Here is a 14143-nt window from a genome sequence, read left to right on the forward strand (position 1 = left end):
TTCGCCTCCAAAACAGCTTTCACATAACTGAACACTAAAAAAGTAGACAGTCTTAGTCTAATAAGAACACCACAATGCTGCTGAGCAAACACCCACATCTTCCTACTTAGCTTATCTTCATTTCTGTAAGAATTAGTAGTGGTCAGACTAACACAACAGCCAAACTGAAGACAGGCTTTCTAGCCTTAAACCTCATTTGCCATTCATGCACGTGTTCCACACGAGTTTATGGGAGTTCACAGAGCCATTTTAGTCATTGCTACTGACATTTCAGATTTCAAAGCACATTTCCTGATATACTGCTGCCAACAGCACTATCCTGGTTATCATCAGAGATGCACTTCTCTCCTGTAGTTTTATGAGGGCAGTAGCTGTTGCTCCTTAGAGACTCTGGAGAATGCACTGAAGACAGGGGGATTTGCTGTATCACAACGTTGGGTGAGAAATGCCCATTTATGCTGAAATCACTAATTTAAGTCAGGTTAAGAAAAAAAAAATTGCAAAAAAAGCTTCACTGTAGCATTCAGACAGACAGTATAACTTAAAACCCGTCTTTCCTGCCCCCAACATAACGAAATGAAGATTAAAATTGAAACCTCTCAAAGACTGGATTCTCTGGAAAGACAGATATTAGGAATGACTACAGCAACAGAATTTATTTCTTTATTTTTTATCATTATTTTAAAGTTCTCCTTTCTTAGCAGGTTCTGCAGAGTGTCACAAGCTACACAGGCCAGCTGAAGAGCTGGTATCACAGCAGCTATAGGAAAGAGAAGTATTGCTGAGTGACCAGCAAGGCTCTGATGCACGTTATACCCGACTCTTAAGGATTCTCAGTTATTGCAGTTATGCAATCCCAAGAGGATTTTGTTTTAAGTGTTAAATAAAAAAAAAATTCAGATATTTAAAAATTTATCTTTATTCACACGTGGGCTGACCCTGCAAAGCTAAAGTGAGGTTTCATGAACTAAAGGCCATGTAAGTGCTAAGATCGCCTGCTGATTTACAAGGGGGTGGCTGACCTTCAACTAAAGAATTAGAACACACCTACTGCAAGCCAATTAAAAGACTACTTTTCAGTTAAAAGGGCTAATTAAAGGTCACCGGTAGTAAAGTGCATTTTAAGTACAAAATACTCCAGAAGTTAAATGCTTAAAAACAGGCTCACCTTTCAAACTCCCTTGTTTTGGTACATTCTTGGGCTCCTTTACTAATCACTATTAAAAAGTCTTGTGTTAAGACAAATGGCACACGCTCTCTTTTATAGCCAAATTTTTTCTTCTTGTGATCGAGGAAGTGCCCAAAGTCAATGTGAAACAGCTTGGAAAGACAGAAAGGTATTTTAAGATTAGTCATTCCTTGTTTAAACGATGTCATAGAAAAATTGATCATTTACTTATAGTTCAGATGGATTTTTTTTTTTTTTTTTTTTTACAACAAACTCATATCAAAGTGAGAGATGACATTAGGCTATATTTTTAGAAAAACATATCTTACTTGTCCGTCATCTTTTACCATGATGTTACTATTGTGGCGATCACCAATGCCCAGTATAAAGGTAGCAACGCAGTAGCCAGCACAGGAACGTGTAAACAAGTCAATAGCTGCATCGTACCTATTGAAAACAAACAAACAAGACATTTTCCTACAGATATTCTAATAACACAGAAGCGTCAATTTTTTCTTTTCCCCCCCTGCCCTTCCCCATTAAGGAAGGGCCAACTTCTGCTATCTTCTCTCACTGAAGCAGAGTTTATCTCCTGAACTTTATCACTTTATCAAGTAAGGAAGAAATTCAGCATACTCTGAAAACAGAAGTACTTACAGTTAGATCACGGAACAGTAAACTAGCTATTAAAGTGACTGTCCCTCTTTTGAAGGCCAGTAGCTTTCATTTTGATGAGCTACTGTTAAAATACAGACTTAAGCCACATCTTCATAGTTCTGCCTCCAACTTATGCTTTACTTCTGAGAAGACACACAACCACCCAAACTCATTAAGAGAGCTACAAGCAGGAATACTAGCCAAAGAAGGGCAGGGAAAAACACCACCAAAAGCAGATGGACATAATTTCCCACTTGATGGGCTTTAGTTCTCTTGAAATTTCCATCGAAAAGAACACGTGAACAAGAAAAACAAGCAACAGGAAATCTCACATTTCTCCTTTGTTCTTGTCCTTGAGCCACTGATGCAGTGTATGGCTGTTGAACTGCAGTGCTCCTTTCAAGCCTCCTTTACACTGAATCTGCATGATCGTATGAGAGCTCCTCACTACCTCGATGAGTCCGACGCAGTCACCAATAGACAAACAACCATAAGGCAACATCCTGAAAGACAGAAGGTTTTTTTTTACGAGTTAAGTTTTAAGACAGCAAGCAACAGGCATGTTTGATGACCCTGACCAGGTAACGGTCACCTGTTACTTACTTTAGGGTATGAAAATCTGTTTTAATGTTTTATAGGTGTGTTATCATTAGTCTTGTGGAAAAAATGTACCAGATATTAGTACAGTAACATGCCAGCCACTATATCCACCAATGTCATTCTTCAGTTTTATATCAGGACAAAAGGTTAAGGCAAGATTTTACTAACATGTTCTTGGAGGCCTTGGGGAATACACTGGAAAAACCTCTTAAAAAGGCATTCAGCATGATTTAATGAGACCTATTTAACTATATTCAAAGTGAATTACTAGAGACAGAATCCAAGCATTCAGAAAACGAATGTTAGGATTTCATGGGTTACTGTAAACAAGTAGCAGGTAATACTTTGTATGTAAAACCAGCATGGGACCTTCAAAATGAGTTTCTGAATAGTACCTGAAAATATTACAAAATTGTAACTGGAATCTATAGTCAGCAACACTACAATTTACAGTTAGTCCATTAACATCTGGATAAACAGATGTTTATTCATGGACTCTTTAAAGAACAACATAAAGCATGTTAATGTAATCCATAAGTGAAACTGAAAGGATAATCTCAGCAGCCCGTTCTTCTCTTTACAAGTAGAAGAAATTAATACCTCTGCCTCCCTTTTCTTTCACAGATCTCTTTCCTCGCCCTCCCCCAAAGACTGTATTTCTTCTGTTATGTTCAAAACATTTTATCTCAGAAAACCAAGTCAAAACTGGTCTTTTATTCAAAGACTGAAAGAAACATGGCCATTACCATGTTTCACACCCTCTGTTAAAAGGTTTGGGAGAGAGGGTCATGTACTTAAAAGCAGCCCATTTCTGTCCTGAAGTTTCCTTTTCAGAGCAAAGGTGGCACACCTATAGAGTAAAACAGCCTTCTAGGAACACTGGAGTATCAAAAGTATTTTTTTTGTGATGCCATGATAAAAAGAAACAGAAAAAAACCCAATCTCTCATGGCTTTGTATTAGACCTAAGAACCCGCGGAACACCAGTGCAATGTGTAGCGAGCGGCAGAGCTGACTGCTGGTGTTGCTGTGGAGGCGGGCTTCTCTGGATTAACAGCACTTTATTTGCAGGTACTAAAAGTATATTTATATCTATCTAGCTATACTTGCATTTTCAGATAAAAGTCTGATTTGGAGGTCAAAGAGAAACAGTGAGACCCATCTATTTTCTTAAGGATGTGGCATAAACTTTGGACTGTTAGATTTTTCCGTACCATAGAGACACACAGTTTAGTGGCCTTAGTGGGATGAGTTGCAATTTCTAGATCCTCAGAAGATTTATTTTTTTTGCCCACTAGTGTAACCTGCAGCTTGCTCAAGATTCAGAGTCCACCAGCTGCCTCATCTTGCATGCTCATTTCAGTCTTTCAGTATAGCAGACAGAGAGCTGGGAGTTTTTTTTGTTTTGATTTTTTTTTTTTTTAAATCAGGCTGTCACTCAACACCATACCTATCCAACTCCTCTTCTAAAGCTCCATGCTGCCTCTTTAAGAAGAATGATGGCAAGAGGTGGGAGAGGATCTACTTTTGCAATTTCCACAGCTGGCTACTCTTCAAGACATGAGCACTGTGAACTGTAACTCTACAACCCGTTCTTGGACAAAGCCATACTTTTGTCACACATTACAATACCAGAAACAAAATAGTTGCCCAGCCACATGAGAGATGATGTAGACCAACAGGTCCCTTAGTTTAGATGATGAGGACACGAGAACTGGGGGTGCAAAGAACATAGTTGGTTTGACAGTGCAAAGGCAGCTCTGTCACGCCAGCACCTAAAAATCTACCACACAGCAAATGCACATTTGGAAGCACAACCTGCCTAGCGTCAGTTTTCCAGAGGCAGAAGAGTTTATACTGAATGGCATTCTGCAGAAGCTACTGCGCCCACAGACTATTTAGAGTTGGAGAAGCTGCATGCGTATCAGACTGGGTAATACCTACTGGGTGTACTGAAATGAAGATACCAACTACAAAGAGTCATCGCTCAACAGAGCTGCAAGTTTGGCAACTTGTTGAAAGCAAATACTACAGATACCATCGGTGGACCACAGTGTGGCTCATGTGTGTTAGCTCTAGTAGCCATCCCTGTAGATCCCTCATACCCACTTACTTATTTTTCAAATACAATCTTATCTTTACAGAATCCAGCAGTTCAGCTAACTGGAGGTTATTAGAGCAATTTTTAACATGTAAACATGCCTATTTATAGCATTTCATTTATTACCCTTGGGAGAACAGAAGCAATTCCTGGTAACAAACCAATGCAAAAACGATTAAGAACAGTATTGCTCGAGAATGACCTCTACTGCTTACCGAAGATCAAGACCCTGATTTTGCCAGATGTTTTCCATAATTCTAATTATCTGAAGTGTCAGCATGTCCTGACGCAAGTCTGGAAAAGTCAAATACATAGAGATTGCAAATTTCATAACACCAGAACACTTTGTTACATCTTATTTTACTTTTCCTCCCCAAAGCATGCCTAAAGGAAATGAGGCTTGCACAGTTTAGTGTAGGTTTTGTTCTCTCAATAGAGGAAAGCAGGCTTTAAATAGCTGAGAATGAATATGAATTTGTGGTGGCGATTTCAAAGCTGTTTAAAATACACACTAAAAACATGACAATGGAATTACAGATTACATATCTGTAATATCTTGAAGACATTTTCAAGTGAAAAAGCCCGAAGTATTAAATAGTATCATGTTCACCTCAACAGACCGAGCATCTCAGAACATACAAAATTTATACATGACTGAGACAAATACTTACTTGTGCATGCTTAATTTTTCTGGAAAAGAGAATTGCTTTGCTCAGACGACTTTTTTTAAAGCTTTTTTTCCCCACTCTATGTATTTTATATGCTTAGAAAAAATACTTAACAGTAGGTTAGGAAAATACACAGATACGAGCTTTTGGATTACACTTATTTTTCCTTACCGTCTCCATTTTTAAAGATTATCTCATTGTTCTGAAATAACAATTCAGACATAATATCTGGGTTTTCCCAATTCAACCACAGGGGCCTTTTTGCAGATGACATTATCCTGCACTCCTCAAGCCTATTAAAACAAAAAAAGATTTCTATGAAATAGGCACAATTTGATTCTCATACCATCTTTCTGTAATACTACTAAGTTCTCCCTGTTTTCTTCTAACTCTTCGAACTAGTATCAAATTAAAGATGCACAGGTAACAGACAATCAACCACTTTTACTTTCAGCTTCACACTGAAATTGTTCCTGCCACCTTGAAGGAACAGCTAACTGGCATGTTGTTCCCTAATTTGTTAAACTATTAGATTGAGACTATTTCACTCTTTATGAATTACTCTGCTACAAAATTTTTTTCAGCCAACTTCGACAATACTAACATTTAGTATGTTAACATTTAACCTTAACATTGTTAACATTACAAGCATTTGCTTAAATACTAGATATTTACTAAATATCCAGACAAATTTCAAAACCGAAGACAATACCGAAGATTTCCCAGTTGATGCGCAGGATTAAGAGGAGAGATGAAACCTTGTAAAGCATCCATAAAATCTGGCCGCCTCATTTGTTCAACAAGAAACTTCATCTGTACCTAATAAATAATCACATTCAGGTTTTGAGAACACTAGTTACATGTAAATGAAGGTAAGTATCAGATTTTAGCTCTGGTTTTAAAGCATGGTTTTGCACAGTTCCAACATAAGCAACTCCACTTAGCCACATATTACACAAACTGAAACCTTTAACATTAGTTCTATTGCCTTAAGAGGTAGACAATGGCAATGCACACAGAAAATACTACAGCTTCTAGGACAACATACTGTTTACTGAAGTTAGCATTAATACTTTCCTAGTTAGTTAAATAAAACACAGTTCTAAGAAATTCCTGGGACTCAACAGCAACAGTTTTGGTATGTGGACAGCTTATAATACCTTCTGGGTCTCATCTTTTTTTTCCTGCTTGAGAATATCTGTGAGGTTAATCAACTTCTCCATAGCCTCCACCTGCCTGCTCAGATGCTTTAGGTACATTCCACACGCTCGACAATAGGACTCCAGAAGTAAACCAAACCTCTGACTTACAGTTTTATTGTGCATTTCAGACCTACACAGAGAGGAAGAACAGTCATAGCTTAAAGACAAGACCACTCAGAGATGCTGAAAAATGAAGCTATACCTGTAACATCTTCCTGAGGGCTGCTAATAGATCCTTCTTTTCAGGTAAGTAACTTGCATAGACCTCCCATAACTCATCTCATTTTGACAGGACTCATCGGACTTCAGTACCCTTTACAACTAATTCAGCACAGGGTTTACAGGCTTTTCCCCCCATTCCTTCTTGCTCCACCCTGTCCTTCTCTACCCCTTCCCTTTATTCAAAATCCGTACTTTCCAGAAACTCCATAGTAAACCTCAAGCTTTCAATTCAGGTTCCAGATCTCTTTGCTGAAAGCAAAGCTAACCTGTTTCATTTTCTCCTCGTCTCATTTAGCCAATGCCAGGCTGTGGCCCCTCTAATTTCCTCGTTCTTACCTACTCTCCGTCTTCACGCAGTCCTAAAATACATCCCCTCAAACAAGTTAGTCAGGCAACTTACTCCATTATCCTTGATGATTACCAAGGGAAGCAGAAAGCTGGGAGCACAACAAAGATTCCTTGCTTCTATTTCTGTGTCTGATCACACTATCTTAGAACAGCATTTTTAGGTGAGACCTAGCTACAATCCAGTATGCTGTAGGCTGATTTATGCTCAGCCTTCTCAACGCCAGGAATTACAAAAGCCCATGTTATACTTAGTAAGGAAGAACACAGAGATATTTTGGCTATCGAGCTCTATAAAATCTTTAACAAGTATGTATGAACAGTTGTTTTTCAAAGCCTTTTCTGGTCAAATTGGGTGGCTTTCTTTAGGCCTCAACTGTTTCTAAAACTTTCTGGAAAAGACTGGTGGGGAATCTGGCATACAAAATAAAGTTTAAACAGCAGAAATCTGTCAAAATTGTAAACAGCTAACAATATGGGAGGCTTCCAGAAATCTTAGACAGACTGCTCTGCTTTTAGAATAATCGCCATTAGATAAAAAGAAGTACAAGACTAAGTATCTATTATCAACTAGCTTTTGAAACTGCAAGGGATGACTTATATTACCAAACTATGCACTCAAACTCTTAACCAATAGAAAATAAAAGTTTATTTTAAGTAGTAATATTTTCCTATAAAAGGACATTTAGTATGGCAAGCCTTTAGAGCAACTAATTGTTTACAGCTAATAGGAATCCCACCACCCCTTAACATGATATTAAGCTTACTTTAAATGCCAAAAGAAGAAGTGTCCTATTCTTTGATTGGTCAGTGCTTTCTTGAGTAAAAATCTCACAAGCTGATTATCTAAATACTGTTCATATTTCAGAACCTAGTTAAGGATAAAGAGAAAAAAGTATCAGCTGCAGTTATTATTTCTACAAACAATATACAGATTAAAGGCAGTTAAATAAAAAGCAATCTATGTTTTACATTAAATTTTGTAGAATGACTGATCTTGGTATTAATACTTGCATGTGTTAGGACCTGAACAATATCTGCTAACAGTGCAGAGGCTGCCTCTATTTCAAGAGCTTACCATCTGATGCTTCCTTTACTGTTACCAAATATGTTAGCCTCAACTTGCTCAAAATTTTGAGAAGATGCTTCTGCTCATACTTTACCATATGTTAGGACAGCTGAAATAGCTGCCTGTTCCAGGTGGTAGAACAGTTCCGCATCTCTGCAAAATTCTGGCATTTAATATCAACAAGCAAAACCACAGCACTACAGAAAACGAACTACGTTTCATCTCCTCCTACTAAATAATCCTCAATGCAAACAGATACTTTTGATGACCCTTTTTTCACATCATCTTAACTGTTGTTGTATTTTAAGCCTCTGTGATTATCGAATGTACAGAAGACATCAAGTATAGCAAAATACGTTACATACCTGTACTAGCTGGATTAAGTACTGAGACAGTTTGTCATCTGTCAAGTACTTCTCTAGACACCGAACTGCAAAAGCTCGCACCATTGGATCTGGGTAATTACAGTCCAATAGTTCCATCGCTTGCTCTGGCTTGATTGGAGGCCAATCTTTTACCAAACAGTACATCTGTGGACAAGAAGTCCAAGCACATCACACATTTGCATTGACTAGGAAGAAGTCATAATACACAGCCATTAGAAGGCATTGTCAGACACAAATTGCTTCTGAGTAGGAGCTGTTTACTTGCCAGTCCTCTCTCAATAAACAATCTGGTATTAGCTGCCAGCTAACTTTGTTATTGTATCCGCTATAAAAAGAACGCAAACAAAACTTCTCATTTAACTGTAATTGACAAATCAGTGCCATAACAAGGATTCAAGTAATGCCACCAAGAGAAAATTCTAAGACTCTGAGCTAAAGAACAAGAACTATGGACCAGACTGATCAGTCAATTATAGCAGCAACTTGAATCATCTAAGTTTTCATTCAATGTATCATGCTGCACAACATGTTTTTAACTTGCAGAAGTTTCCTTTAAAATAGCATATTTTAAAGCTTCTTCAAAACTGAAAACTTCTTCAGTGCTATATGTTACCTGGGCCACTTCATCTCTAGAATTCCATTTAACAGACAGAAGTAATTTGGGCAGAATTTCTGGAGTATTCACGCAGTAGTGTCTGTGAAAGAGAAGAGAGTTGTATGTACAAAACGTCATTTTTGCTTCAATAACCACCTACTATGTCCCCTCACTCTTGCACCTTTTCCTTCCTTCGTCAGCAGAATCCGATCGATACCGTAAGGTGGTGTCAGGATCCACGTGTGAAGGTAAGACCGCAGTAATGGGGAAAATGTAACCTAATTCAACAACTTGCTTTTCTCCATGGGCTTGTGAACCAAGACACACAATGCAGAACGCTTTAAAAGCCTTTTCCAAAACACTAACCCCAACAATACAGAAAAAAGGAAAGGCAGCAAAACCCAAGACAATCATGAGAAATTTGGAGCAGATGGGGTGAAGTTTGACTGTGACAACAAGCGTTCTTCTTTGGTGTGGTTTTTGTTGTTAACTACCTGTGGCTCCAGAGGAAGTCCTTCTCTTGCTCAGTGATTTCAGACAAAGGATCTCTCGTACATATGGCTCGCAGCTGCTCCTTGTCACTTTCTCTTAATTCGTTATCTCTAGCTATTCTGTTACTCTGCAAAGAGAAAGTGGTCCATTAACCCTCCACGCATTTCCTTTTGTTGTCATACAACATATATGAAGTATTTTAACAGCATAGCAAGATTTATAGCCTATGTCATGCAATACTATCTTGTTGTTTCCTTTTGTTATAACTGAGGACTTACAATTTAAAAACAGAGATGAAAGACTAGGCCTTCTACAACCGCTTTTAGTCACTACTGGGACAAGAAGAGGTACACTTCAATTAAATCAGCTGTGTGGAGGAATAGCAGCAGTTGACATCTGATGACCAACATAATGCAGCACAAAATTAAACTGGTCATTTCTGTCTCCAGTTTTGAGATTGCTTAGAGCTGCTGAAAGGAGTGAAAAAGAATCAGAACTGAAAAAGCGTAATATGGGGGATGAAGCTAGGTAGATAAGAGGTAGAACACTGTAGGAAAGCCTGAGTAACAGGAAGACTGGAAAACATTAACAAGAATTAGTGTAAGATACTCCCCGAAGAGCACAGAAAACCAAACTGGTACACGCTGAAATTAGTTTGATCTAAGACTTCATTTATTAGAACCAGCTTAGACCAGTGGCAGAGGTATTGAAAGCACTACTACTTGATTTTTCACAGCTCATGTGCCAAGTTCAATTTCTCCTATACTTTCCATTTCTTAGTTCATTTAATGTGTTTTTCGCAAAGCACCATATGAAATGATGCAGTTACTAAGGTTTCAACTACGGAAATCCTAAGCACCTTATATTATAGCCTGTAGTATAAAATATAACTGTGATGAACGTTTGACACTTAAGATGAAGCTATCCCCAAAATTCTACAGATTAACAGTGGTTTTATAGTGAAATCACATTTTCACACCTGAATACCTACTCCTCCAAAAGAATAAGATCAACTCTTTTCCAAGATCAAATTGTTTAAGCTGTAGAACCACAGTATTTCACCTCTTGTTCTGCTCGCTCCCCAGGCAATTTCTACTGAGCACATTAAACAAGATAATAAGCAAGAACGCACTGAGCTTTGTCTGCCAGTTTTGTTGATGGAGATTTTCAGACAGAAATACCTATGTGTCTTCTACAGAAAGTGTTTCCAATGCATCTAGCTTTTTTTAAAAAAAAAAAAAGCTGAAGAAGAGAACAATCTGAAATCTCCGGGTAGGAGATCAAGGCACCCGTTAAAAGGGGAAGCGGTGTTATTTCTAAGAATATGCGAATATGCACAAATATAGGAACAGTTGTCGGGTTATACCACATGGTATCATACCTCAGACTGAAAGTTCTCTACTTTACATTTATCTTTAATTACACAAATTATGTGGTCTCATGATGGGTTCACTACTATTATACGGGACAAGAATATTCTGGCCTTCAAGCTTACACCTACCAATATTAAGGTATGCATCAATCGACTCACAGGATTTTTAGTACCTTGCCCTGTTAGTAGTGCAACAGTAAGATCTTAGTGCACCAACAGCATTTTTTAATTACCTTTCTGTAGCACATGGACTGGACTTAGAAACGGGGTAGGATTATTCAGGACTACTCTCTATATGGCACAGGAAAATTTCTAGAACACTTTCTTAAATATTATGGTAACGGATACAGTGCAAGTAACCAAGCCAGAGTCATTCTGTAAGGGAGTTAATGGATAAATGATTTTACATAATCACCCTACTCCTGACATAAGATCAAATAGTTGATATTGAACAAGTGATTAATTGTACATAGTCATCTTGATTCTGAAAGAGTCATCCTAAATAGTAAATGAAAGTCAAAAAAGTGTAAAATGTACCTGCATAGTGGGTCAGAAAGATCATAGTTTAGGTCAAGCCCAGAAGGAAAATGCATTTATCCTGTTGCGGTCAACACCAAAAACTTGAAATTCTATGAATTGTGGGACAGTAAATTAGATTTAATATTTGAAAATTCTTTCATATTCGAGATATTAATGGACCTATAATCTTATAAATATGTATTAATTTTAAATGCAGTGTAATGCATTTGAAGGTTAAACAAAAAAAAGTTTTGCTCTTCGTATCATAACAAGAACATTTATATAGAAATCAGACCTCTGACTCCTTTCCTGATTTTGACCATTTCAGACAAGCATTTTTTACCTCTTTCAGATATGGCCAATGCTACACAGTAATCTAGTATCTGATTTTTGAATGAGTAACACCACATTGCCTTTTAACTCCCTAAATATAGTTAATATTACAAACAGCTATAAATATGCACAGTACCTGAATATAGGAAGTTTGGCTTCAGTCTTGAAGATACCACACATTAAAAGATAACGGGGACAAATACAATACTAAAAGATAACTAGTGATGTTTAAATTTACCAAGCATTTCATTAAATGATTTAAGAAAGGATAAGTAATAAGAGGATTTTGGCGGACAACAAGGAGGGTTGAAAGAAAAGCGACACGAATAACGAGAAAGAGAGACCAAAGCAGTGATACACAGTTTGTTTCCCTGTCAACTTAGTCACTGATGCAAATCTGCTTTCTCCATATTTAACCACTATGACCTTCTTCTACAGTACTTTAAGGATTATCACAAAAAAGAAAAGGCAATAATCTGAGACTTCATTCTACCTCAGAATGTTGGGGTTTTTTAATTGTAAAGTGTAAGTTGATCATTATTTTGTCACTGAAGTGAGAGCTTGCTCTCCTCACCGTTTTCTATTTTTGCCTACCGATGGAACAAAACAATGACTTGAGCATATATATGCCCAGGTAATAGGCTGTGTTACAGCAAGAGGAATGTTATTTACCAAGAAGCCAGCTGTCCTTGAACACTTAAGAGCCCTGCAGCACTGCTCAGTCACAACACATACCATAAGCAGATACACCACTATGATGGACTTCCTGTAGAGCATCAAGAGAAATCAAATGCCTACAACCCTTTGTTCAAGAGATGTCGAGATGGGGCTGTTATAAATATCACCAGAATTCCCAAACTGGAAGCTTGCTAACACCTACGCACTTTTTGGCACAGCGAAACTTTCCACCCAGAGACTCTTCTTCACACAGACCACAAAGCTCTCTTGGGGAAACACTCAAGTCTTTGAACGAGCCTCCAGAAGAAAATGTGAAACGTACTAACTAATTTCACAGCCTTGTCTTTAAATACAGAGCATTTTTAGCTTTATTGCTTCTCTTTTTTTTCTCCTTTTAATCACACAAAACATGCTTTTAAGAAAGCTCCAAATCTCACCAAAAAGCCAATTGTCAATGCACAGATTTTCTTCATGGAACAGAGGAGATACAGGACTACACTCACATGTATGCCAATCAATTCCCTTAGGATTCCCTGTACTTACGGCCATAACTAGCCCATTAAACAGCCAGTAAAGAATTATAAGCACCTTCAGGTTACAAAAGAAAGCCTACCTGTAGACATGAAATTGCAACAAAAACAGTATCATTGAAGGAGAATTACAGCTTTTGAAAAGTTAAACTAAGTAGTTTAGACATCTGAATCAGCGATATAAAGACATCAAAAAGGCCCTAACAGTTTGCACAGTAAAACAGTTTCTCTTTAAAGTGTTTTGGTTGGTCAGTGAAGCATTAGGTCAGTCTACTGGTAATATAAAGAAATAAGAATATATTACTCACTTTGCTAGACAAAAAAAATTGATTTCTTGCTTTTACTATACATCAGGATACATGAAAGAAGTTTTCTTTATCACTAATATACTGATTAAAATAAATAATACTTTTAATACTTTAGTAGCTAATCTTGGAAGGGGAGTTTGCCTTACCAGCCCCGCATAGCTGTAGTTAAACCCCAGTTCACGTGATATAGTCCAATTGGCATGTTCTTCGATCACCGTCATATCTGGAAACTTTACAGGGTTGCTAAACCAATCAAATTCCAGCTCTAAACATGGAGTTTCCTATATAAAGGGAATTTAAATTACTTTTTCTGTTGAATGACACTAATACAGCATATTTTGAAAATGTACTCCTAAAGAGGAAAGTGGCATGCAAACGCTTACCTTATTCGGATTTGATCCAGTAACACCAATAGGATTCAACAAATCCTCCAGCCCATGAGGTACTGCCCAAAGATTCAAAGCCATTTTCCCAGATACAAGAGTGTCTGTGTAATCAAACATGTTTATATTTCCCCAAGCCAACGGACAGTGCTCCTTAAAAAGATTAAAAGATGATTTTTCAGTGTCATCTATTAATTACTGCAGAGTGAGTCAGGATAAATCACATTTTCAACCCAGAGCAAGCTGTTACATTCCCAGCCGAAAGCAGGTTGTGGAAGCTGTACCATGAATATTTTTCCATGAATGACCATCATGGCAGTCATTTTCCAGAACGATATCAAAACACTTGCAGACACATGCTAACATCTTCCCCACATCAAAACAACTCAAGATGAGGGAAAGTGTTTTTTGACAGATAGAGAGTTTTTATCAAGGCCTGTAGTGACAGGACAAAGGGCAGCAGTTTTAAACTGAAAGAGAATAGGTTTACATTGGACATAATTTTTTATTTTATTT

General features: G+C 37.6%; 1 protein-coding gene across 8 annotated transcripts in view; it reads right to left on the bottom strand.

The window, feature by feature from the left end:
• PIK3CA (phosphatidylinositol-4,5-bisphosphate 3-kinase catalytic subunit alpha) overlaps window positions 1-14143 on the bottom strand; it is a 47572-nt gene that overhangs the window by 7276 nt on the left and 26153 nt on the right. For all 8 annotated transcript variants that reach the window (XR_015700706.1, XR_015700705.1, XM_087740375.1 and 5 more), the window contains 13 exons: window positions 13628-13780; window positions 13391-13525; window positions 9507-9631; window positions 9031-9112; window positions 8397-8561; window positions 7730-7833; window positions 6354-6525; window positions 5906-6012; window positions 5365-5486; window positions 4741-4819; window positions 2158-2328; window positions 1498-1615; window positions 1169-1320 (listed from right to left, as the gene is read on the bottom strand). Coding sequence is in view for 6 of the 8 variants with exons in the window: in XM_087740375.1 (XP_087596501.1) it covers window positions 1169-1320; window positions 1498-1615; window positions 2158-2328; window positions 4741-4819; window positions 5365-5486; window positions 5906-6012; window positions 6354-6525; window positions 7730-7833; window positions 8397-8561; window positions 9031-9112; window positions 9507-9631; window positions 13391-13525; window positions 13628-13780 (1685 nt within the window). In the remaining 2 variants the exon portion in view is untranslated. The remainder of the gene's footprint in view (window positions 1-1168; window positions 1321-1497; window positions 1616-2157; window positions 2329-4740; window positions 4820-5364; window positions 5487-5905; window positions 6013-6353; window positions 6526-7729; window positions 7834-8396; window positions 8562-9030; window positions 9113-9506; window positions 9632-13390; window positions 13526-13627; window positions 13781-14143) is intronic.

Source organism: Nipponia nippon, unplaced genomic scaffold, assembly GCF_047370975.1.
Source record: "Nipponia nippon isolate SJK-2023a ecotype South Korea unplaced genomic scaffold, ASM4737097v1 scaffold_7, whole genome shotgun sequence".
In the NCBI taxonomy this organism is placed as follows: Eukaryota; Metazoa; Chordata; class Aves; order Pelecaniformes; family Threskiornithidae; genus Nipponia; species Nipponia nippon.